The 27,102-nt window shown below is 44.7% G+C and overlaps 1 protein-coding gene across 1 annotated transcript in view; it reads right to left on the bottom strand.

Annotated features, from left to right (window-relative positions):
- Window positions 1-6,862: 6,862 nt before the first annotated feature.
- NARS (asparaginyl-tRNA synthetase) overlaps window positions 6,863-27,102 on the bottom strand; it is a 23,575-nt gene continuing 3,335 nt past the window's right edge. The window contains exons 3-15 of the mRNA XM_018576231.1: window positions 24,208-24,273; window positions 21,921-22,013; window positions 20,554-20,643; window positions 19,339-19,417; window positions 17,638-17,708; window positions 17,438-17,524; window positions 15,092-15,313; window positions 13,412-13,611; window positions 12,220-12,355; window positions 9,068-9,181; window positions 8,272-8,403; window positions 7,606-7,737; window positions 6,863-7,097 (exon numbers count right to left, since the gene is read on the bottom strand). Coding sequence (XP_018431733.1) covers window positions 6,966-7,097; window positions 7,606-7,737; window positions 8,272-8,403; window positions 9,068-9,181; window positions 12,220-12,355; window positions 13,412-13,611; window positions 15,092-15,313; window positions 17,438-17,524; window positions 17,638-17,708; window positions 19,339-19,417; window positions 20,554-20,643; window positions 21,921-22,013; window positions 24,208-24,273 — 1,554 coding nt within the window. The 3' untranslated portion in view covers window positions 6,863-6,965. The remainder of the gene's footprint in view (window positions 7,098-7,605; window positions 7,738-8,271; window positions 8,404-9,067; window positions 9,182-12,219; window positions 12,356-13,411; window positions 13,612-15,091; window positions 15,314-17,437; window positions 17,525-17,637; window positions 17,709-19,338; window positions 19,418-20,553; window positions 20,644-21,920; window positions 22,014-24,207; window positions 24,274-27,102) is intronic.

Below are 27,102 nucleotides of genomic sequence, written 5' to 3'. Positions count from 1 at the left end.
GGACGACCGCCCACTCCACGCACAGCCCGGCCCCCTCACTGACGTCACGTGGCAACTCCGTCCAATAGGGAGAGCGCTCGTGGTGAAAGTTTCTGCACGTGGTCAGAGGGGAGAGGTGTGTCTGGTGTCATTGTGGGTACATGGGGCCGAGGGGGGTGTCATTGTGGGTACATGGGGGGGGCGTGCATTATCCCAATGGATTTCTCATTGTTTTCTTCTTGAGGTCTCATGTTGCACTGAGGGGGTAAAGTATGAGGTTCACTGTATTGCCCTCCCCTCCCCCACCGCACTGTTCAGTCACTGCCAGCTAGAGAGGAAGCCCAGTGTAAGCTCTGCAGAGGACACCTCTTATGTGACAGCTCTCAACCAATCACCAGAGCTGTCATATGGAGTCGGTCACATGGTCCTTCATACCTGGAAGAGTTACCACCTTTATTCTAGTTACACAAGGGAGAGAGGAGAGAGGCTAATAGGGAGCACCAAACTATAATAATGGGGTGAAGGACACTGACATCTGCATTTTTACATCAGGAACCCCTTTTATGTCAGGAGCCCCTTTTACATCAAAGCCCCCTTGCACATTAGAGTCCCTCCTCCTTTCACACCAGTTCCTCCCTGCATATAAGAGTCCAGCTTCTCTATTTAACAAGCACCCTTCATAACAGAGTCCCCCTTTACAGAGGCCGCTCTAGACTTTGTGAGGCCTTAGGCGAAACTCAAAAGTGAGGTCCCCACTTACACTCATACTCAAAGAAAATGCTAACAATAATTAAAAATGAACTGTATAAATTTCATATTGTAAGACTACTGTAATGAGCGCGCAGAGGTCAGATCTAAGGAGCGCGCAGAGGTCAGATCTAAGGAGCGCGCAGAGGTCAGATCTCCTTTACATCAGAGCCCCCCCCCCCCCCCTACATCCCTACATATCCTAACACTTCATATGGCACATGCCTGGTGGTTTTGCCCGGTGGTGGTCAGATTGTGGATGCAAATCTACAACGTCATTCGCACCTTACTGCCAGTGGGGAAGCTAGACATTCTGTCATCCGGTGCACAGGCTCATAGTTGCCCACCACTCCTCAGTGTCACTCCTCCTAAAGCAGCACCCGGGGCACATGACCCCCCAAGCCGCTCCCTGGTTTCGGCCCTGCCTACTGCATATGACTTTTGGGAGAAATCTGCTCGAAGCATTGCTTAGTAAACCAATCTTGACTTTGCCTGCTGCGGTAAGGAGACTCGTACACCATGTTTTCACTGCCACCAGGCTAACCATTGCTAAAGTCTGGAAGTCACCGACCCTGAGACTTGTGGCCATCAAAAATCGACTGACCAGAATTAAGATTAATGAGAAGTTGACGGCTATTCTGGAGGACCCCCATGATAAATTCCTTTGTATTTGGCAGCCCCAGATTGCCCATTCTTGGCTGTCTCAATTTGATTCCATGCTATTGATCCTTTGTTTGACCTCTGCCCCCTACGATTTTTCTTTCTTATCCTTTTTTCTATCCTTCTTTTTCCCTTCACTTTAGTTCTTAATTCCTTCCTTTTCTCTTATGTAGTTTGAATACTCAGCCTTCCTGATTCATCTATATAGACTATATATATATATATATATTAGCCCTGGTATTTGGGGGTGGGGACGGCCCAGAGAGCAACCAGAGTACACGGCAGGGACTGACCGCCGCGCCGCAGCTCTCGCTTTCCACCTGTGTCCCGAAATCAGCAGACACCTGTCTGCCTCGGCTTTTGCTTAGAGAGCTGCCGCCGGTCAGAAAGCTACATTTCCCAGCAGGGAGCGCCACAGCGCCACATGGCCAGCGGGGTCGTGAAGATACTGAAGCTTGGCACAGTGGGAGATTCCTCAATCCACACAGTTTAGCGTAGATGGAGGAATCTGTTGCACGTTTTCCATCTGACCATAGAAAATCTGCAGATAATCTATAGGTGTATGGCCAGCCTAACTTTCTTTGGCTAGCGTACTTACTGCACACGTAGTCTGTTGGGGTTTTTTTATGTCATGTTTTTCTCTAATAAAATCTTTTGTGAAAGTTAAAAAAAAAATAGAGCTCCATTGACTTATTACATTGCATACCGCCCGTCCATTCTTGTTATCTGACGGGTCAGACTGCATCCCTGAGATAATTCCCCTCGTGGACAGTACACATTTGGCATATCAGGTCACTTCCAGTGGCTTCCAGTTCTTCTACACATTGTATCGGGTCATCCAGTAATCATCAAAGAACACCAACAAAGTATCTGAGCAGCTTTGAAGATAAACTGATGGTGAGGGCGATTCCTGCAAACTCAGCACTAAGTACTCACTGTAAATGTCGACAGTTCAGCAGATTTAAAGTCCCACAACACCCAAAGACCTTGTCCGCGCGGTGCTTGATGTGCATTCCCAGACTTCCGTGGGTATACACTATAAAGGGTACATAGGGCTAAATAGCACCCCATCATGCTGCATTGTGACACCCTGTAACCTGGATGTAGCATCTGCCTTACTTTTAAAATGTATGCTTGGCCAGGATAAAGGTGGCCATACACTTTACAACCATCGCAAGACCTTAGCCTTGCGATGGTTGTAAAGTAATTTTAAAAAACGTACGATCTGCCCATCTTGCACAGGCAGATCATACTTGCGATCATTGGAAGCCTCGAGGGGCAGGCTTCCGATGACCGCAATGCTGAACGGGCAGTGTGCGCATGCGCACAACGGCCCGTTCGGCATTTGTCTCCCGAGCATCATTCAAACCAGCCGAAAATCGATTCTCGGCGGGTTTTCTAGTTCGTGCTCGTACGAGAATCGCGCAGTGTATGGGCACCTTAAGAGTCCCTCACAATAAAGCTGAACTCCGGGCTGAACTAATATTGTCAAAATAGAAGAGCCCTCTGTATTCCTGCTTGAATCTTAGGGACCTATTTATTAAAAATGTGCATCGCTTATTCATCCAGAGACACTGCAGATACGTTTGTTCTGTGTGTATGAGAATGGGGCGAGTTTGAGTGTTCTATAATAGGTTCATTCATAAAAGAACAAAGTAAATGGGGCACTAGCCTGAGCCGCGGATCATAGGAAATAAATACATATTAGTAACAAGATACAATGTTAAACTTTAAGGCCCCTTTCACACGGGTGGTCCGTTGGGGTCCGCCTGTTACGCACGACTCTGGCCTGGCCTGCAAAAACAAACGGATCAGAGATCCTTTTCGCTGATGTAATTGGACAAATGTTCTTTAGATATAAAGAAAAGTGCACAGCGCTACCGATTGAAGAAAGCGATCAGCCTACCAGCATTAATCCTTTTTAAAGTGCATATTGGATAAATAAATACTTTCTGATAAAATGCCTCAATATCAACAATTTCTACACAATATTTAAAATATATAATAAGTGCAAACCCTTAAATTATTCTTAAAAAATATATAAAACTTAAACCTAACAGGTTATAGCATTCGATACATACTAGGGGGGGGGGGGGGGATTATCAAAACTGGTGCAGTCAAAATGTAGAGCAGATTTGCATGGCAACCAATCAGCGTATATGGCCAATAGTGGCCATAATGTTGTATTTTCCTGATATCACATTACACTTGAAAAGGAAATATATTGAGGATCATATGTGCCCGCATATGGCCGGACTAGATATGTGGGATGCGATCCACCACGAGTGACATGCCCAGTGTGCAGACATCGTGGATGATATATCTGCATGTGCGTGACCCGGAACAGATCATTCTGTACACCTATGATCGCCGTTTTGAATTGCCATGCCTAGTGGGCAGAAAGGGATGGTCCTCAACATGAGACAGCTTTGGTGCCCAGAGTTCTTATCTTATAGGTACTTAAGGGTGTGCGCGACAGGGTTCAGGATTACATCACCAGTCATTATAACGAAATGGACCGAGATAGATGTGCAGCACGCTGTCCTCTAATATTTATAACCTCGGGTACTATACCATTTATTGGATGGTCTCAATGTCACGCTATGATTGCCTTTCATTGTTGCCACTTTCTGTGTACGGTTATCCTATATTTTTCTTCATTGTTGGGAATGAGACGTCAGGACGATGGTGGCCATCCCTACTGATTGATTCACTGGTTTGTCACTGTATATATTCTCACTGCCTGTTGCACTATTTTATCTGATGAAGGAACCGCATAGTGTTCCAAAACGTTGCATATATACCCGAGGACATGTTTATCTGACGTCAAATAAAGAGGAAGTGGACCATTGGTGTGCTGGTGGCTTATTCTTCTATACCTTGACTTGTGCAGCGCCATCCGCAGGTCATTACAGCACATACTGAAGTACTTTAATAGGGATTCCGGCCTGGAGTGCGATGGGACATTCTGACATTGATATCTCTAGGGGACTCCAGACAAAACCAAGCAAGTCTCTTCTCCTAAAGAGAGAATCCAACCATCTGCATGTCCATGGCACGGAGGTGGAGCAGAGAATTCAGATACAAGGAGGGGAATTTATCAATACTGGAGCAGACAGAATGTGGAGCAGTTGCCCATGGCAACCAATCAGCATCCACCTTTCATTTTCAAACCTTAACTGAAGAGAGAAGCTGATTGGTTGCCATAGGCAACTGCTGCAGTTTCTTCTGCCCCAGTATTGATAAATTCCCCTCAGAGACTTTGTTTGGAGAGAAAAGCAGCCAATGGCTGACTGAGCAAATGGACCACCTCGTCCGTCCGTTTTTTTACTACGGGCGGACGGCAAGAGGTTAAATATAGCTTTTAGGTGGGTTTACACTTGTTCACACCAGCAGCTGCACTCAACCACATGGCTGCTGGTGTGTGTTTGCCCATAGAGTGCCGATGTGCTCGATCGAGCTAAATCTCACTTTTCTTTTTTGTTAGAACTTTATTGACATGCCAGAAATGACGGAACGCAGTGGTGTGAACTGTCACCCCCCATGGCAAGGTCAATTGCCTTGTCGTGCGTCAGGACTGCGCTGAAAAAAAACAGCCAGCACAGCCCAAACGCAGATGGTGTGAATGAGCCCTTAAAGCTAAACGCTAGGCAAATATAAAATATACAAATTAATGCAGCTTAGTAGTCATTAATACATCATTAAATGTATTTTTTTAGATGCATGTAGTGTAAATACTGAAATGTGACCTAGTATCAGTTTCTTGTAGTCCCTGCCTAGGAGATCAAGAGTGTGACAAGAAAAAGCAGCGCAAGGAGTCCATCAGTTCATGTGCCAACAAAAAGCATGTTGATAGGAGAAACCAGAGCAAGAGAGAAAGATGTGCTCATTACTGTGCTGCCTTCTCCTTTCACTGTCCTGTCACAGGCTGGGATGGGTCCAGAGTTGAATGAGGTTAGCCATAAGACTGGGGGCATCTAGTGGCATAAAAAAGTACTGTGGGTAAAATCTCTGGATTGGAGGTGAATATTCCCATTAACTACCTCCAGGCCGGCCGTAGTAAAAAAAAACGGCCGGCCGGGAGCTCTCTAGATCTGAGCGGGCGTCTTTAGACGTGCGCTCAGAAACGGCGCTAGGCGCGCGCAAGCGGGAAATGCCCGATACTTAAAAACAGGCAGCGATGCCTGTTAACATACAAGCGATCCGGCGGATCGCTTGTATGGGGTAACAATCGGTCCCCGTCCCCCCGTCGATCCCGGGCTCCGCTGTGCCCGATGCGAGCCCGGGATCAGCATGTCGCCTGTGACACAGGGGATCAGAGGGAGATCGGTACACGAGCTCCCTCCGGTCCCCTCTCCTCTGAAAGAATGCGGAAGTGTTGTATATTACATCACTTCCGCATTCTTGTGTCACTCTCCAGCTTCAGAAGCTGATGGAGCAGATCTCTGCTACATCAGCTTCTTCAGGGGGGTCCTAGGTGACATTAGGGGTCTTGGAGACCCCTGATGTCTCCATAAAGAGGACCTGTCACATATTTTGCTATCACATAGGGGGGTTTTATTAGCCCCCGTATGTGATAGCAATAAAGTTTAGTGGAAAAAAAATTAAAGTCCCCCCCCAATTTTTTTTTAGTTACACATAAAAAAAAAAAAAAGTTTTTAAAGTCCCCACTCATACATACACGCATGCAAACATGCGTGGGGGCGCCCATTACGCCGCACATGTTACATATCGCCGCAAACGTCGCAGTGAGAGCAATAAGTCTAGGGCCATCAATCACTGATAACACAAAACTGACGAGCGGTAAAAGCTTTTAAAGCGTCGCCTATGGCCAATTTTGGGTACGGTAGTTTTCTGCGATTTTGCGGGTGATCTTTTATATTTTACCAAAAAAATGAGTAATAATAAATGTTTCCTAACAATGTAAAAAAAAACACTTTTTATTTTCAAAATTTTCAGTAATTTTTCCTAATTATAGTAAAAAATAAAACCCCCAGTGGTGTTTAAATACCACCAAATGAAAGCTCTATCTGTCCCCAAAAAATGGTATAAAATTCATTTCAGTACAGCGCTGCATGACGGAATAAATGTCAAAGTACCGCAGCGCTGAACACTGAAAAATGGCCTGGCCAGGAAGGGGGTCTAAACACCTGGTCAGCAAGGGGTTAATAGCTGGTTTGGTTATTTTCTCTTTTTATGGGCCATTTGTTTTTTTATCTTATTTTTGGTCGGAGTTCTGCTTTAAACATCTTTTAGTTAACAACGTGGATATTCGTTTTTTGTTGCAGTGGTCATTTAATAGAGACACTTGGTACATCTGTTAGGATGGAACAGTGAAGGTTTCGATTTATTAAATAGGATGGTGTGATGCACTTATATGCGAATGACTTCACATTACTACGATATTGTAGATAAATGAATAGAAAAAGATGGTAGTAACTGAATGATGAAAATCCAGAACACGTCACATAGGTTCTGAAGATGTCCCAATAAAAGCAGCAGGTAAGTGGTCTTATCCACGACACAAGGTAAGCTCTCCGTCTATTGGTACAGCTTACGGTTTAGTGTCGGAGGAAGGATTATGGTTTACAACGCTGGACGAATCGCGGGTACAGGCATACGTCTCGGATGTGGTGTCTGTTCAGGATCCACGTGAGGAATCTCTCCAGCCCCAAACCGTAGCCGCCGTGAGGGCACGTGCCGTATTTACGCTGTGGTAGAAGAAGCAATGGTTAATACAACACTGTGCGTGACCCCAAAGTTACATCTAAAGCTTAAAGTTCAACTTATATTTTTGGGGGACTGGAGAGGGGAACAATATGCTATAAAAGAGGTGTGTTGGGATTTTTTGGAAGGGTCACTTTAAGCCCAAACTTCCATATCAATTAATCAGAGTGCCATACTGCCTCTCAGGGCCATCCCTATAATGACCATATATATGGTTTACTCAGAAGGCACCTCTTTGGGTCACATGAGAGGCAGCAGGCACAGCAGCATGCCCCCCTTTCCGGCCAGAGGATGCTCTGTCCAGCGTGCCACCCAGCTCCTCGCAACCAGCGACGCTGACCAGCATCCCACCCAGCTCTTGGCAACCAGTGACATCACTGATTGCCAGGAGCTGAGCGGGATGCTGTGGCTGGTTTACCCGTCTTGTAACAATCACCACCAGCAACCCCCACCAATGCACCCACTCCAACCACCCAGAAATACTTGTCATACCTGGTCTGTATACCAGTAGTAGGGTGTAGAGTCAATTCCTTCTCTCTTGTACCCTTCCAGTAGTTCCTCGCTATCCCAGATACGCATGGAGCCTCCAACAATTTCACCAACATTAGGCATAAGTACATCCACCTTAAAAACAAACAACAATGCATTATGCCAAACAGCAGAAAATAAGTGCATTAGATAAAAGAAAACCTTTTCCGAGAGAACAATGCAGGCAGTTAAAGGCAAAAATCATTTCGTTTACACTATGGCACCCGACCACCGGGAGGTACTTGGTGTCATTTAAATGAATGGCAATGCAATGCGCATAGTAAACAGTACCACACGCAAGCTGTGCAGTGCAATAGCGTGTGCTAAAGGTACAGTAACAGTCGCTTAGCGCAACACTAGAGTGTGAACGGGCCCTCAGTCCTTTAATCTTATAAAGATTGGCAGCAGAAACCCCAAAACACCTACCCTAACTGAAGAAACCCCTGCATGATCCCACAGCAGGATGACAAATTCAGTTACTGCATCTCTGCTGAAGAGTTTTTGTAAGTCTAATTCTTTTTGGAAAGATCCAAAGCAGGCTTTAGTCCAGATACCTGGGCACATATATATCTGTATTAATCATTCCATTTCCTTGTGGGAGAATGGATGAAAGGCACATAAGAGACTTACAGATTCGGTGAGACGACGGTCTTCGGCACAGCGCTGCATGTAGAAAGATTTGATCTCAGCTGGGAAGCGGCAAAGGAGGATTGGCTCATTAATGCTGTCGGTCATAAGTCTCTCTGGAGCCTCTGGGATGTCCTAATATAAATATAATTACAATATAAACCAGGTATTAACAACATTTTTCACATTAAGTGCATTTTACAAGCATTAGCCAACTAGCATACTAGTAAACAATGCCCCAATTCCCGCGCCTTCACAACTGTTCTCTATGTGATCCTGCCATGAGCTGTGCTGATCAGGAGCAAAAAAAACGCAGACGCAAAGCACAGAACAAGGCATAGTAACTCAGGCCTGGGTAAAAGATGTCATGCAAAGCGCTGAAGATCTATTGAGTGGATTTAAGTAAAATAGGCAAATGTTATTTTTGATTTAATGTATGAAATGGGATCCCAGGATGTCTGTTCCGTTTTAGACTGTCAGATCACATCTTTTTCCCCCGATCCAAAAGTTTCAATGTGAGGGGTGAGGTTTCGCCTAGTTCAGCCCTGCAGCCTCATCTCCTTAAAAGCTTCATTGATACCTTTTAATATCCCTCTGAAAACATGGCAGCTTTCGCTATCAAACCTGCTTATTAAAGGTGATTTGTGTGTTGTTAAGAGAACTAGGCCATGGTTTGGCCACCGTTTTCATAAAAGTGCTGAGTGAAAAGCACTCACCTCATAGTTCTCCTTTAAATTATTTTTGTTACTCATCTAGTAAAAGGTTAACGACATGCCAAGAAAGAGCAAAATCTATTTACCTCCCCAAACTCGTAGTAGGTGCCATCATCCTTCTTGACATCATGTTCCTTGAGCCAGGTGATGGCCTCAGAGTAGTTCATCCTTTTGAATGGACGCTTTGGTGGCTTGAACTCCTACAAAGCACATTAAGAGGATTAGAAGAAAGACAAGAAAAGGTCTAGATCTGTGCCGGACTCCTGCTAGAGTTGTGGAGGGGAGAGGGCTAAGGTTGGCCATTGCTCCTCCATAAAGATCTTTTCAAATCTTCAATAGGGCGACTTCCTGATCTGTACAGGCGTCTCCGCAGATTGGTCTCCTCTTTGTACTTTTGGGTTCTCTCTCTCTCTTCTGCCATTTTTTTCTTCCGGCAGCATGTGCAGTAATTCCAAGACATTGGGAATCCCCTAGTAGCCCTACTATTATACAGTGGGCAAATGAGTTGTCACTCATTAGGAGTAGCGATGTCCCAATACCACTTTTTCAAGACCAAGTACAAGTACTGTCCCTCGTGTACTTGCCGATACCAATTACAGATACTTTTTCTTAAAGGGACAGGTGACATTTTTTCTAAACCAATACAGTCTAATGATTTTAGGGCAATTTCTCACCAGTGCTGCGTGCATTGGAGGTGACAGGTTCTCTTTAAGGTGACATTAGGGGTCTTTTAGACCTCTAGTGTCACCTTTCTACTTCACTGGATTCACTGAATGTAAATACAGCAGGCAGTGGCTGGGAGCAATAGCCAGTCTGCTATTGGATATTTTAAATTGCAATAGCCAATAGCAGGCTGGCTATTGTACCCGCCCACTGCCAATCAGCAAAGGAGGGAACTGAAGATAAAGTTCTCAATTAGGTCCTCTCTGCTGATTGACAGCAGGCAGTGGGCGGGTACAATAGCCAGCCTGCTATTGCAATTTAAAATATCCAATAGCAGGCTGGCTATTGTTACAAGTGTCCATTCCTTTTCCACTCGATGAAACCGTTTGCTTTTGGTGATATATCTCAGTGACAGATGTCGGTACGCCTTATGTGTTTAATAAAGCCCTCACCAGACATACACAGAAGTTTACCTTCTCAATGAAAGAAGAGAAGGTCCATTCTGTGTGAAGGAAAGATTTACAGCTTCTCTCCTCTCCTCCCCCGTGAGCACACTCAACGGACATTCTCTTCTTTCAATGAGAGTGAAAACTGCAGTGTACGTCGGGTGATGAGTGCATTACCCATAAGGAGCACGGACATCTGTTCTGTGAAAGGGACACAGAGCTCTGCAACCAGCACCAGCAGGGAGAAAAGAGACACTTCACACAACACTTACCTCCCGCCATGCTGTCACACTTCCATCCGGAGAGGTCAGAGCGGAGAGGAAGCCTGCGTTTGGTGGAGAGGTATTCCGGGGAGGGTCTATGGGGGTCAATGGCCGAAGCTAGTTAAATAATGTTTAAAGGGTCGGTATCTGATCGATGCATCGGGGCATTTTCAGGAGTACAAGTACTCCTGAAAATGCCCTGCATCGTCCCCGATACCGGTACTAGCATTGGTATCGGGACATCCCTAATTAGGAGAATGGAGGATCTAACTGCTAAACTTCATGACAGACTGAAAAACCATAACAATACTTGGGACATTTGGTTCTTGTAAATAGAATCAAAAAGAATGCAAATAATTTTTGGTGACTCAATCAATATAAGTGCTACTTGATATTACTTCTGTGGCTTTAGATACTCTGAAATGTGTGTTCTGATTTGACAGTTTGAGATGATTTCATATATGCTGATCACCTTGTGCCTGAGAATTGTTCCTGGAAAGTTTGTGTGTACGCTTTACTGTCTGTATGGTTTTTTCCCCCTTTTTTTAAAATCCATAAACCTTCATATTGTAAAAAGAAAAGAAAAAGTCTAACTCATTGCAAATGACACAGAAGAGGGAAGGCTCTGAGAACACTGAACACATAAAGGAGCCAGTTATGATTAATCTCACCGATTCTGTAGGCCAGGAGGGAGAGGGAGCAAGGAGGAAAGAAAAGCATCAGACTCCATCCAGGGCAGCCAAGGAGTTTCTTTGCAAATGTGAAAAGGAGACCAGAGCTCCAACTGATGGCAATGAAATTACTACATATTCAGAAGTGTGTGGTGTGTACACTATTAAAGGAGAACTATGAGGCGAGTGCTTTCCACTCCCCTCATAGTTCTTAACCGACCTGTGACAATGAGACTGTCACAGGTCGGCTCAGGAGATCGGGAGGTGAGGGAACACATACCGGCGTTAGCTCACCTCTCGATCCTGTCACGGCCCTCTGCCGTGACAGGGGAGGGGCTGGATTCCCCCCTCCACGCTCCGATCCGCCAGCGCTGACTGGCGGAATGGACGGGGTGGGTACAGCTGGCTCTGCCTTTAGATAGGTAGAGCCAGCTGGGCAGATCCCGGCACAATTGTCGGGATCCGCTTCAGCTGCGGCGTCTCAGTATACCGCAAGCTACAGCTCGCGGTATACTGAGCCTAGGGTGACGGGAGGAAGCTAGTTTGTGTCCTCCCGTTACCCTAAGGAGAACTATGGGGAAGAGACTTAACCCCATAGTTCTCCTTTAAGCTATAAGCTACGTAGAGAGCAAGCTTTATCCCTACAACTGATTGCCCTTTGAAATTAAGAACAGGAACTCAGACCACCACCTGAAAATAATCACATTCAACATTTTATATTTACTTGACTAAAAAAAGAAATCAGGATACTATCTGCAAGGAGTTTGCATGTTCTCCCTGTGCTTGCGTGGGTTTCCACCCGCACACCAAAGACATGCTGGAAGGTTAACTGGCTCCGGTCTAATATGGACCCTAGTAGGTGTGTGCAAAAGGGACCTTAGATTGTAAGCTCCTTGAGGGCAGGGACTGATGTGAATGTGCAGTGAAGCACTGTGTAAAATGTCGGCACTAAATAAATACCTTTTCAAATTAAACCACGCAAAAAATAAAACAGATCCAAAATTACTATATCCCGGCGGCAAAAGTCGCCGGGAGTCTGTTTAAACAGCCCCGATGCTGGCGACGTACACTGTACGTCGTCAGCCACGAAGGGGTTAAAACATGACAGGATATGACAAATGAATACATAAGTAGGCCACCCGAATGTCAAAGCCAAGGTTTTAAAGCAAAAGCTGTTTGTGCGCAAAACACCTACCGGGTGCAGCTCCATGACCAAAGGGGCCACAGGTGACTTCATCACTCTGTCCACAACATCACACGCCAAATCTTCCAGGCGATCCAGCAAATCTTCAAATGACAAGAAAGGACATTCGGCCTCTATGTGCGTGTATCTAAAAACAAACATAGACATGAATATAATAAGAGGCCCAATCGGATTATAAAATCTAACTCCAACACAATCACAATGCAGACATTCATTCAAGCTTTGGATACAGTGACAAAAGTTTAGACCCTCTGCCTGGTATTTATTGCTGTCCCCGATAGGGAAAGCCCCCTCACTTCCTGTCCCCCTGTCATCATAGTTACATAGTATTTGAGGTTGAAAAAAGACACAAGTCCATCAAGTCCACCCTTTGTGTGTCTGTGTTTGTTTGTTGTGCGTTTCTGCGTATAAGAGTCCATGTGTGGTCTAGTATTTAAGTTTAGCTCTACCCCTGTATGTTCAGAACAGGGAGAGAGAGGAAAAGTTACAGCAGGGGCACAAAACGTTTTTTCAAGTAGTGCGGAGGGGAAGATAAGATCCTCTTTAAGATTTGTATTACTGCGAGTACACTGGGGACATTGATGACGGGGTGTGGATGTCAGCAGGCCAAGTTTGAGCGGGTTCTGTCAGGCACACAGACAACACAAAACCAGACAAATCTTTTAAAACCTTCCTCTAGCGATAAAAAAAAGAAAGGATTGGACTGGAGCTGGGCTTAAAGCCTGACAATGTTTACTTGTTGTGCAGCCTACATGGCATTTAGTTTTAATTTTACTAGGTGTGTGTGCTGGATACTGTAAAGCTGGCTGGTGTTGGCAGCATACTGAAAAGCCAGACCTCTGCATTACACAGAGTTCATCGCTCCAGATCTCCAGCAGACAAACACTCCCCCTGCACAGTGCTGCACTCAACAAACCTGCTCATGGAGCACAAGGAGTGTTGATTGAAGTACAGTGCAGGGGGAGTGTCAGACCACTGCACTTTGTGTGAGAGCAGCAGTCGGCTCTCCAGTGCGCTCCCGACACAGGGCAGCTTTTACAGTCCTAAGCACACACAGAAATAAAAAAAGAATGCTATCTTCAGACAGCCAGGCCGCATAGCAAGTAAAACAAATGTGAGGCTTCAATTGGGCTTTAGAGAAGAAACGAGAATGTCTGACCAACCCCACGTTTAGCTCTCTTACTCGGCCAAGTGACGCCTCGTCCTGGACTGTTCTGCACGATAGGATTGTGCGATGCAGAATGTGTCTCCCAGCGCTGGAATACACGTCTCTAGATACAACTGAGAAGACTGGGTCAGGTACGCCTCTTCCCCAAAATAGTCCAGCTTGAACAGAGTAGAGCCGCCCTCGACTTGCGTTTGGACCAAGGTTGGCGGTGTCACCTGTGAACAAAGTCGAACATGTTTTCTGTGTTATGAAGAAAGGATTTATACCTTAGAAATAACCATCATCAAAATATCTGAATAAGTGATATACTGCAGAGAAGTGAACAAAGTCGAACATGTTTTGCTGTGTTATAAGGAGATGATTTATACTTCACAAATAAATCACAATACAAATGTCTGAATAAGTGATGTACTGCAGAGATATGAACAGTGAAAATGTATCAAAGAAGCAATGAAGCCGATATAATAAAAGTGAAGAATTTTAAAGTGACAGTAAACTCCGGAGTTAAATCTTAAAAATACATTCAAGTATGTTAACTATTAACAAAAATGTATCTTATTTGTGTATCACTCGGCTGTAGATCCTCAAATCATCTCTGAATTGGTGCTGACACTGTCCTTCCTTCTGGAGGGTGGCTACTTTTGTTCCCCAGGGTCCTTGTGTGGGTGGTAAAGTAACCACCAGGTAGCTCCGAGTCCGTTCCCAGAATGGACTACAATCCCAGTACAAATTAGTAAACTAAACATGAGATTGTAGTTCATCACGGGAGAGAGTTTGGAGCGGTGACTACTTTACAACACACACAGGGGCCATGGGGAACAAAAGTAGCCACCCTCTACAACACACACAGGGGCCATGGGGAACAAAAGTAGCCACCCTCCAAAAGGAAGTACAGCGTAGCACCAATTCTGAGATGATTTGAGGTTCTACTGCCTAGTGATACACAAATGAGGTCCAGCATTGTTAATAGTTAGGGCACTTGAGTGCATTTTTGAGATTTAACTCCTGAATTAAATGCCAATTTAGAGCTGAACACCGATAGAAAAAAAAAAATACACCCTTTGCACTGAAAGGGTTAAATGTTTGTTCACGCTATGTGGTCCTGCGTTGTACAGAATGACCTCCAAGTACAACTGCCAAACAGAGCGATAGAGAAGCAAATTCAGCGGGGCCGGTACCACAGCATGGAGTGAGGAAGATGGTAGGTGGAGTGAGGCAAGCATTTCAGCTTATTCCTCTACCCCTAGATATAAGGAGCATTAAGTTACCCTTACAGTGGAGGCGAAAAAATACCCTTGCTGTGTGGGCCTCCCACTGCAATGGGTATTTTTTCTGGTGCCTGGAGTGGGGCTTTAACTCAGGCACGCAGTTCTTTTTGCTTGAGAGAGGGTAAACCTTTTTTGGGCTGATTTTCTATAGGAGTTGAGAATCTTCACTAAGACTATTCACTGCACGTATCCAATCATGTGAATACCAAACTCCCGTTCATCGAAACATCTGCAGATGTTTTCTCACATGATTGGATAACTGAAGTGAATATTCACACAATTGTTTGAGTGAAGATTCGCAACTCCTACAGAAAATCAGCCCAAAAAAAGTTTACCCTCAAGCAAAAAGAGTTGTCGGCTTCAAAGGGAAGTAAAATATAATGTATTTGATACAAAAGGTATTTCTTAGAATGATTGATGAACGTGCCTCATAGTAACCACGGTCAAAGAAGTGACTCCTAAAGCAGTTGATGACCGTGGAGCGAACTTTGAAGATTTTGGACATGTTCTCTCCGCGGATCATCATGTGACGGTTGTTTAGCTGGACGTCCACATCGGATTCTTCATTTATGAGGTTATCGGCTCCTCCGGCAGGGGCCAGACCAATCAGCTCCCAGTAATCACAGGCCAGTTCGTGTCCTCCAGAGGCCTGCGAGACAGAGACCAGAGAAAAACTAATATGTATATCCGACACACAATTCTTACATATATGGGTGCAAATATTCTGTCAGAGGTCATCTGCAATCAGGTCAGACTTGGCTTTAAGTGTATGTAAACCCTAAATCTATTTCTCAGTATGTTTGGCATCAAGCCTCACTATATACAATGGGGGGAATTTATCAAAACTGGAGCAGCTATGCCTGGCAACCAATCAGCATTTGTCTTTCATTTTCAAATCTTAACTGAACAAACTGAAGAGAGAAGCTGATTGGTTGTCACGCACGGCTGCTCCAGATTTTGTCTGCTCCAGCTTTGATAAATTCCACCCAATGATCTTAACTAAATCTTTTATTTTCTGTGAATGTTTAAAAGTTTCTCACTTGGAAATCTGTGAAGGTTCTCATTCATCCAGGGCATGGTATATCTAGCAATAGTTAGTTGGACTCAACTGGACTTTTTCTGCAATGCTGAAGACATTTTGTAGCTTCTCCAAGTCACCTTCATTCTAATGAGTTTCCGCAAGGTACCCCAGCACTTATATCCACAGGGAGCACAGGCACCTTAATCCGATCACCATGGAACGTGCAGATGTCGATTGTCAAAGGAAATAAAACATTTGCACATTCCATTGTGATTGGATTAAGGTGTCTGGGTTACCGGAGTGGATATAAATGCCGACATATCTTCCCGACACTCATTGGAAGTGAAAAAGTGGCTTGGAGCAGGAACAAATTGCCTTCGACATTACAACACAGAAGGAAATTCTGTAAAAACTTCCTTGCATACTTGTTCTTGGTTAGTCCATTTTAATGTGACTAACTACTACTAGCTTTCTAACCTGGAGTCCCTGACAGTAACAGCACTTCCCAGCAGAGCTGTCAGCTTGCCATGTGCAATCCTTCAGTTGGCCATTGGGCTGCCCATCGGGTCTATTAGATAGTCAGCCCAACAGCTAAGAGGACCAGGCATCCAATCAAGATACATTTTAAATGCAAAACTGTCACCATTGGCTAAAATGTACCATATGTGGCACAAGATAGTCTCACCCTCATACTGGATTCTCTATATACGTGAAAGGAAAATGTAAAAAGGAGCAACCTGGGCACTGTTCGTGAATTTATAAATTTGTATTTAGTTTGTTTTCTGTAATACTGCTACCTATAATACACACTTTAAAAAGTTTTCGGCCAGGGATTCTCAACCAGTGTGCAGGCTGTAATACATTTTGGGGGGAATTTTTGGTTCCATTTTGCCGCGACACCCCTGGTATACACCAGTGTGCCCTGGGAAAATGGAACCAAAAATTCACAGAACAATTTTTTTACATGATGTCATCAGTCGCTATAGACACTGTTGGCGGCGACAGCTTATGACTATGGTCGCTCAGAACATCTAAAGTGACGGATGACATCATCGGCTTCTTAGGCTCAGTCAAGTGCCTTGCGGGTCACTTGTCTAGTGCAGGTAGGACCAGGGGCCTCAGAATGTAGAGTCACGATGCAACGGCAGGGAACATGTAAACAACGCCAGATGTCCTGCAGCCATCCTGTCTTCTGGGACTGAAGAAGAAGGTAGGGGTAGGATGGAAGATGTGTGCGGATGTTTGCTGGCGAGGACCTTGATCACACCAATGTGTGACCTTGATCACAACACTAAGTGCACGCGATTAATGCACGATACCATGCATTACAGTGTGGCAAGTGTGTTGCCATGTATTTGAACGGCACCACAAACTCACCTCCTGCTGGAAATGTGCTCAACCACACGGTACTGCAATAATTTGTGGTGCGGGTGAAAAAAGTAGTGCAAGCATGTGACACAATTGCGGTGCCATAACCTGCTAATGGCACCCCAAACGCAGCCAGTAAAATGCAAGTTTTTGCCCGCACACTAATGAGCATCAAACGCATGGTTAAAAACGTGCGACTCTCGCAGCGCAATATGCTGCATGAGCTTCTTTGCTGCACATGACGTGAAAGTGTGAACAGGGCCTTAGACTGGGGTGCCTCTAGATTTTGCAGAGTTTAAAATTGTGCCGCGACTCAAAAAAAGGAAACACCGTTTTAGACTATAGAAACTTTGGAGACCTATACTTCAGAAACCTTTCACTGACCTGTTTTCCCTCTGGTACCAGGTTCAGGGTACCATATACAGCAACTGTGCTTTCTGTAGACAAGACGAGTCCATTGTAGCACTGGCACTAAAAATAAAGACATACATTTAGAAAATCATGGAACACTGACTTAACGGTGTTATAAAGAGCATCAGAATTAAATAAAGTCCCCAGTCAGGATGGTTAGGCTAGAAACTCACCAATTGATCGCTAAGGACGCACTGAAGGTATCCGGTGCCATCCCGGAGGACCAGGAACATTAAAGTCTTGCCTAGGAAAGAAATAAAATAGAGTGATAGATTGTATCTGAAACAAAACAAAAACAGTAAATAGATATATAGTTTTGGTTTTGTTATGGTTCTTAACCAGTTGAGGACACTGGGCGTAATACACACATCCCAAAAAATGTATCCAAGTACAGAGGGTGTGTGTAGTACATCCTGTCCTTCTGCCGCTCTCCCCTTCTTAGTTATGTAATGTATTTTGTCTTTGGATTGCATAAACAAAAAGTCATTTTTGCACGACAGCATCCTTAAAAGTAAGCCTTGCTGGTCTTAAAAATAGTGCCAAAAGTGCCATTTTCCAGCCGATACAACGGCGCATTCCTGATTTCTTTCCTCTCCGCTGGGCGCTCCTCTGTGTCCCAGTGGGGAGAAGAGAAAGTGACAGCCGGCCGAGTGCTGTGGCACAAGAGCGCCGGTGTCTCTCCTCCCACACCTCTCGGCCGCCTATCACAGAGTGGTGTGGGGGCGGAGACATCGCTGTCACAGGAGGCTGTCTACACCGCTCACTCAGCCTCCTGTGACAGTGTGTGTCAGAGAGGAGAGCAGGCTACAAACACTCAGCGATCAGTGATCGCCAAATGTAGATAATTGAGGATATGGTTAATATATCCTCAATTATGATTGAATGTGATCTATATCCACCCCTGTTCATTCATAATTGTAGTTATACTAAAACACACTCTGTCCTCATGTTATCAATGAACAGGAACACTCAGAGGATTCCTGTTCATTGATAACAGGGGACACAGAAAAAGAGATTGTGGGCTCTGCGTCCTCAATCTCTTTTTCTATTTTAAAAGGGAAATATCAGGGGTCTGCTTAGACCCCTAATATTTCCCCGAAGCCCCTAAAAGTAAAGTAAAAAATAAAAAAATATTTAATACAAAATGAATAAAAATATAAAAAAATGTAAACGTTTAAAATACAATATTTAAAAAATAAAAAAACATTTTCGGTATCGGTTTTGGCCTGACAATTTTCTCTATTTTGGTTTTTAAATTTCTATTTCGGTGCACCTCTAATAAATATATACATACATTTACACACACACACTGGAATATGCCCACTGCAGGAGTGCTTTTTTTAAGCCATTTGTATCTGGAGGGGTGAGGGATTGTGGGCAAATTGGACCTTGCATACAAACCATGTAGAACCAGAACCAAATACAAAACAACAAATTTTACACTTTCGATTTCACTGGGTCTCCTAAATGTAAGCATAAAGTACGCAATGTACTTCCCCCATGTTTCACCCTTGATTGGGGTATGCATTCCCAGGTATGACCGAGCGCTATACTGATGGGAGTTTATGGTAAAGCCACCCAAGCAAGAGATGTTTGAAATATCAGGGGACAGGCAACACCAGGCCACAAAAAAGGAACAGGGTGCGAAAAAACCCCCGATGGAAAATTAGCCAGAACAGAAGTAAAAGGAGGTCGCCCCTTCCTATTTCTAGGACTATGTACGTTCATTCCACACAAGCTCTGAAATGAAGTTATAAAAAGAAAGCAAAACTAACAATCACAGAACATGAACTGTACCGGTATGAAAACCATTCAAGTATATTTTTAAAAAAATGAAATGAGGTAAAATTTCAAAATGAAATGGACATTTATACCTTGCCTACGCAGTCTATGGACCCAGCCAAATACTTTTACTCTCTGACCACGAAAAGCTTCCAACTCCCGAATCTTCAACTGTAAAAGAAACAAGGCAATTGTGTTTAATACTTTGTTTTACTTTCTTATGGTATATATTAAAATATTTTTTTTTAGGAAGTATGCATTTGGGTTACTGAAATAGAAAGCAAACAATGGAATTTCATCTGTCACTGACCTGGCAGGAAACAACTGACTGGTTGCTATGACTAAGTGCACTCTGCCCTCACTTACAAAATAAATCTGATCATACTGCATGTATTCTATTGGCTAACAGCAAATTAGCAAAAATTAGGTCGGCATCTACAATATCATCATACGTTCCTTATCATTCACAAAACAGAAACTTGCATCCTGATCCATAGACACAGAAGAAATACAGAACAAAGTCGAGGTGTGGCTGTCACCTCCCTCCTCGGTCCCCTTGCCACCTCGGTCCCCTTGCCACCTCGCCACCTCCCTCCTCGGTCCCGGGCAACCTCCGCACTGCAAGGTTTAAGTGCTTGTTTTTTCTAGGCAGCTAAAATAAGAGTCATCCTCACCTGTCTGGCTCCTAGACCGGTCCACACAGCCCATCTCCTTCTCACTCTGCGCCCTCATGTCCTATACACTGTATAGAACGTGATTACTCACATGACCTTAGACCGCTGGAGTGGAGGGGTAGACAGTCTGAAGGGATTGGTCTTGGAGCCACCTGGGATCATGGTCCAGGTGAGAATAACTATTATTTTAGCTTCCTAGACAGAACGAGCACTTAGCCCTTGCAGTGCGGGGGTAGAGTTCTTCTTTATAAAAAAAAAAAGGGCCTGTGACTACTAGTCACTTTTTGCTATGGAGGATTTTAAGCTTTAATTTATTGCTGCTTGCTTGCACTTTATATGGACTGAGCTATTTTTCATATAATTCCTTTGTGCAGACAACCTTTCCAACATTGGGCAACTGAGATGCTCAATTTATGCCATTAGGATTGGAAGGTGCTTCACTACAAGATACACTTTAATCTCATAGTAAGAGGAGTCTCAACTATGACAATGAGGAACTACAGCATCCGATCATATCCTCACTTTCATTTACACTAAAATGGATATTCTGGTTCCCGTGGGCAATAAAGGTTTTTTTCTGACACATCCACAATCAGAGCCAATGTGACTGAATTCAGTATATAAAGATCTTACGGTTTTTGGCTCTGGAAGGTTGGGATCATTTTCAACGATGATCTTCCTGGCTTCCTCGATATTCTTCTCACGTCTGACGTTGTCCTCAGCCTGTGTGTGAAAATGAAACATATTTCAGGACACAGCAATAGTATATGCAAGGCATTTCTTAGTTTTAGATAGAGTAAAGACCGGCTATTCTCAAGCAGAGTTCCTCCATGATTTTGCTAGGGGTTGCATAGTTTTGGGCCCAATGTCCCTTGGCGGTGCCAGTGGCGTGATATTATTTATCTTTTCCCTGTAAAAGTGCAATTCTGACTGCCAGTGTAAGGGAAAGGGGGCACTCTTGCCTCCTGACCGCCACCGTAAGGGGCACTCTTGCCTCCTGACCGCCACCGTAAGGGGCACTCTTCCCTCCTGACCGCCACCGTAAGGGGCACTCTTCCCTCCTGACCGCCACCGTAAGGGGCACTCTTCCCTCCTGACCGCCACCGTAAGGGGCACTCTTCCCACTGACCCCCAATGTAAGGGGCCTTCTCCTCACTGACCCCCAATGTAAGGGGCCTTCTTCCCACTGACCCCCAATGTAAGGGGCCTTCTTCCCACTGACCACCAATGTAAGGGGCCTTCTTCCCACTGACCACCAATGCAAGGAGCATCTTCTCATTGACCGCCAATGTAAGGGGCCGTCTTCCCTCTTACAACCAATGTAAGGGGCATTTTTCCCCTTACCACCAATGTAAGGGCCATTCTTCCCCCCTTACCACCAATGTAAGGGCCATTCTTCCCCCTGACCACCAATGTAAGGGGCCTTCTTCCTACTGACCACCAATGTAAGGGGCCTTCTTCCTACTGACCACCAATGTAAGGGGCCTTCTTCCCACTGACCGCCAATGTAAGGCGCAATCTTCTCACTGACCGCCAATGTACGGAGCAATCTTCTCATTGACCGCCAATGTAAGGGGCCTTCTTCCCATTGACTCTTGATTAATTTTCAGCAGGGGTTCTTTGAGACTTGAAATTTATTTTAGGGTTCCACTGGGGTAAAATGGTTCCTTTGTCATATTTTTATTGATGTGTGTTCACACTCCATTTGTCCTGGTGACCACTGTTACTAGGTAAATGTAAGGTCAAAAGAAAAATAACAGAGTTGTCAAAAGAGCAAATAAAGTAGGAAAAATCCTCCAATATGGACACATGCTCCCCCGACAACTCTCTAAGGTGGGAAATCCATTCACTAAGAAGTGAAGGGAAATCTCTTTAGTGGGACACAGACATAACTAGAATAGGGAGGAATTAACTCTCCGATCTAAAATGAATAAAATTGGCTTTTAACGCACTTTGTGACTACAGATCATCATTCTTTATCCCGGCACGGATTCTCTCACCTCTCTCTTCTCTCTGGTCTCATTCTTCGCCAATTCGCGGTTGAAAAGCTTCTTAACGTTCTTCAGCTGAGACTTTGAAATCACATCCCATCTCTGCAGAGAGGACCAAACCCAAGATTAGTAAGACCACTAAGATCATTTGGCTCTTTCCTCCCCAGTGTTACTGTCCCTGGCCCAACCCTTCCATTCATTGCATTTTAGTTCTTTCAATCATGGAGGCTCTGCAACATATGTTTTAATTAGGGATGCACCGATACCGGTATTTTGGTACCGAGTACGGATAATCTTTTTCCGGTACTCGCCGATTCCAATTACTGAGTAACGGAAGTCCAATTCAGGAAGCCGGGCAGCGTGTAAAGACTCGCCATCCGGCTTCCCGATTAACAAGAAACTCCCCTCTTACCTTGGTATGTCCAGCCCGTCACCCCCGGGGCCTCTCCAGCCAGAACGCGGCCTTCCTTCGGTACCCAGCAGGCCAATCAGGAAGCCCAGGCGCCGTTTAATGACGCAACGCCCTGCCTTCTGATTGGCCGGGAGGCCGGCTCCATGCAAAGCCGACAAGTCGGCTTTATGCTCTCTCATCACAGGTGACGAGAGAGCATGGAGCCGCTTCCCGGCCAATCAGGAAAACTGGGCAGCGTGGAATGACGCGCTGCCCGGCTTCCTGATCTAGGAAGCACTCGTGCTGGGCATCGGAGCATTTGGGCGAGCATGAGTACTCGCCCAAATACTATGTATCGGCACCGATATCGATACTATATCGGTATCGGTGCATCCCTAGTTTTAATTAAGCCGGTATTAGGGTTGCACAGATACCAAGTACAGTACTCAGTACAAGTACGAGTACATGTACCGATACTTTTGAGCTCCAAGACTACACTAGAGAAAAATTCAAAAGTTAGGAGGCTGCTGTCGTGTGTAAGGAGCACACTGAGCTCCTGGGATTTGTACATCTCTGTTTAATGTATGATTTTGTTTTTATAAATAAAGTGATGCACAGATACCAGTTTTGCGAGTACGAGTACTGGTACTTGCCGAGTACTTACAAGTACAAGTACTGATATGTTTTTGTTTATTGTCATGTGACAGTTTTTCTAAAACAATACAGACTAATGATTTCAGGAGAGTGGTGGAGGGCCAGAGCTCGGTCCCAGCTGTAACCGCTGCCACCCTGGTAGTTCTCATGAAAATGCCAAGTATCTGCACTGGTACTCGAAAAGTATCTGTGCATCCCTAGCCGGTATTGTATGCAAATTAATATGGAACATATACCAGTATTTATTTTGTTTAATGGACATGAGAACAGGATAAAGCAAACACTAGATCATATATTAAATTGTATTAACTTTCCTTATCTGAAAAAAGCATGCCCCATCCAAATAACTGCACATGGAGCAATAACTCCATCCAAATCTGATATTCCAGATGGATCACCAAGGGATTTCTCTTGAATTAACTATAGTTTTATAAGTAAATGCATCATACCATTCTCTTGAATTTTAAAATGTTTAAAAAACAAACACACTTTAATCAGTTATTCATACATTAGAAAACCACAAAATGCATTTCTACATAGAACTAGCATAAGCATCTGAATCTGTCTTTATTGTTTTAGGTGGTCTTCTGCACAACAACACTAAAGCTGGCCATACACTATGCAAATTGTGGACGGTTTTTCATGAACCGGACGAAATTCACACAGTGGATGCCGCCGGCATCCCTTGATCAGCTGACCGAAGGAGCCAGATGGAGAATCTTCAGCCAATCAGCTGCTAGCTCCATTGGGGTACTCAGACAGTGGCCGCTGTCGAATGCAGTGCAAAACAGTGGAGGATTCGCCCATCAACGCTCGTGTTGCTGGAGGAATCTGTTGTATTTTCTTCGTTCAGCTCGGATGTTGGCTGACGAGAAAATATAACACTGTATACCCAACCAAAGACTGGGACAGGAGGGGAAATCACAGGGATAAGGCCATAAACATGTTGGGGGACATTTCGCTGTGCAACCAAATCACCCCAAATCACTTTTTTGGTGGGGGGGGGGGGGGGGGGGGGCACCCTTAAAATGATTTTCTTTGGAGGATGTTTGTTTGGAATTCCATTTTGTTTAGTAAAAAGTCAGCAGAACAAAAGTCAATGACTTTTTCTCAGATACAGCTGCTGGACAGAGACTTCTGCACCTTGTATGTCTGGTGTTATGTACATTTCAAGCGCACTGAGCCAATCAATCGGGTTTCTACAACACACACGCACGCACACTCTCCCGTAAACTGGATGTGGCATACAACCTCGTTCTCTTTCTGTGAATCCACATAGAAGGTTGGAAAAGGCTCTTTCCCTACAGTCAGCATGGCCTAAAAAGAAAAAAAAAAAACCACAGAAGTTTCTGTTAGTCTAAAAAGAAGCAAAAAAAACAAAACACAAAATAATATTACAAAAATTATAAAAGGAGCAGAACTCGGTATGGAAGTATCGGTAATAAAAAATTGTATATTTCCGAGTAGAACCATAGCGGATTAAAGAGAACCTGTCACTAGACAGGACAATTCATACTAAGCATGTAATGCATAATTGTTAAAGTCAACCTGAAATCAAAAAGTGAATTTGCCATGTTATAGGGAACATCTATAAATGTTAAATAGCAACCTAATATTACCGTTCATTATTATAAGGGGACAATACTAAAAGCACCTTCATTGAGGTCAGTCACAGCAGTCGTAAGCTCTGATGAAGGGGGGAGAGTCTGAACCCCTGGAAAATGTTTAATATCTTCTTGTTATAAGCACACAATAAAAAGGCAGGGGTGGAACTACATGTCCCATGAGGCATTGTAAGGCTGACAGTTACAGGCCTGAAACTCCACCTACGGTAGTTTGGTGGTAGAGGGGCACACATTTATTGCTGCATCCAAGCAGCCGGCCAGGGGTCCGAGAGTAACATGCAGCTCCCGCCCGCACACACACGCCTGTCTGCCTCGGCTTTTACGGTACATAGAGAGCTGCCGCTGAAAACTACAGTTCCCAGCAGGCACGGCGCGGCATGGCCAGTGGGGTCGGAGTGAGGTCAGGGAACTTCTGACTGGAGCCCCGTGCTACGAGGTGGCTCCCTGGACGGCATCAGAGAGGAGAGCTCCAGGACAGCTGCAGCCTGCAGGTACTGTGACACTGTGTGTGACAGTATTTTTTCACTCCCCTTCTTCTCCCCTGAAAAAAAAAGACCTAGTGTGTTTTTTCGGGGGAAAAAAAAAAATATAAAGACAGTGTCCTATTTTCGGGGAAACACTGTACATGTTACAGTGCAGAATGGGGCATGGTAAGTCTTATGTCAAGTCCTACGCTGCACGCCAACACAAATAGGAGGAGGAGATATAGCTCGAAAGTTTTATGTAAATTTGAAATTGTCTGGTACAAGTCAAACATAGCCTTGCCCTCTAACTTCCTCAGCCTCCCTATCGGTCCTTAAGGGCCTGTTCAGACGACGTCCGTTTTGTGTGCTGACCGGCTCCGTACGCTGCTGCACTCAAAATGCATCCCAATGTGTTTTATGGGCTCCAGTTCTCACGTGCGCAGTCCGTTCAGCTTACGACAGAAAAAATACTGCATGTCACATTTTGTCAGGTCCGGAGACGGAACGGATACGCAAACGCGTCAAAAACGCACTGCGCTGCAGCTAACATACTAATAGCCCCACTTTTTGCTGGAACGCATCCAAAAACGCAATGCATCAGCAGCTCCACGTCTGCTGATCAGGACCTGATCAGGACCTGATCTCATGTGAACAGGCCCTAAATGTGATGGTTGACCTCACTGAGCACTAAGGAGACTTGCCATTTCAGTTCACCTGCCTATCTTTCTGGACCTTTAGATTATTTCACGTTTTCACTAAAAGTAACTTCTGCATCTTTCATCATATGCTCAATCATAATTGTACAGATCTGTGAGAGGTTAACCACCATTATCATTCGTTTCTTACAGGAATTTCTTTCAAAGCAAAAAAAAAAAACAGAACATGTCTCGGAAGGGAGTTGTCAAACCTTTGCTCATGGCTATAGGGTAGTTCCAGGGCAAAATAGCCGATGATAATCAGATGTCACCCCTAGGCCGTGTCCTCTGTATGGAATACAGCTTCATTTTCAATTTTAATACTAGGGAAAGTGAATAGTTAGTGCTAGACCCTCAAGGAGCGTACAGTACAGTCACCATCTCACATGCATACCCTGTTTCCCCGAAAATAAGACCTACCCCGAAAAAAAAAAGACATAGTTGTGACCATTCCCAGGGCCGGTGGTGGCATAAGGGGGAACGTGAAGAGCTACGGGAGAGGCAGGAGAGAATCAGCGGTGATAACGAAGCCAGCGCTAGAGGAAGCAAGGCGGCACAAGCCGCATAAGCCGATGCCTCTTCTATAGCGCCGACTGCTGTCACAGGCGGAGTGATGCCAAATGCGCTCCAGCTGTGAGGAATCGATAGTGAGAGTGCGCTTCGCTCATTCTGGCCAGCGATTGGTTAGCAAATTGCTCTTGGAAAGGTACGGCACCCCTGATCACCATATTGTTGTACATGAATAAGTGTGGATTGCTGTACATTAAAAAAAAATAATAAGACCTACCCCGAAAATAAGACGTAGTGTATTTTTTTGAGCCCAAAAAAATATAAGACAGTGGGGTCTATTCACAAGCGGGTGAGGAGTTTGCAGAAGGCAAGAGAAGTGACCAATCTAGGACAAAATAGCCGATTTGGAAAAATTCACCAATTCAGCTCACTTTACAGGGCCAATTTAGAGCGGAGCCAATTAACCTTCCAGCAAGTCTTTGGAGTGTGGAAGGAAAGCGGAGCACCTCGAGGAAACCCACGCAAGCACAGGGAGAACATGCTAAATCTATGCAGATAGTGTCCTGATCGGAAATAGAACTGGAGACTCCCAGCGCCCCAAGGCAGAAGCGCTAACCAATACGCCATTGGATACTCCTGCTATCCAATAGCATTACAATGGTGTTAGCACAAGTTGTCTGGTTATTGGGCTGACAGCTTTACACCCCGGAGGATTCTCACAGTGTCCTTGTGCAAAATAGCAGATCTGAGACTGAAGGTTTACCACGCAAGATGATTAGTCTAGATACAGTTTTATTCCAGTATAGGGTCAGATCAAAGAGGAAGACAATGCATTTTGGGGGTCAAACTGCA

This window comes from Nanorana parkeri, unplaced genomic scaffold (genome assembly GCF_000935625.1).
Source record: "Nanorana parkeri isolate BGI_ZX_2015 unplaced genomic scaffold, ASM93562v1 scaffold61, whole genome shotgun sequence".
Taxonomy (NCBI): domain Eukaryota; kingdom Metazoa; phylum Chordata; class Amphibia; order Anura; family Dicroglossidae; genus Nanorana; species Nanorana parkeri.
The sequence above is the reverse complement of the archived record's forward strand: the minus strand, read 5'-3'. Positions and strand labels throughout refer to the sequence as shown.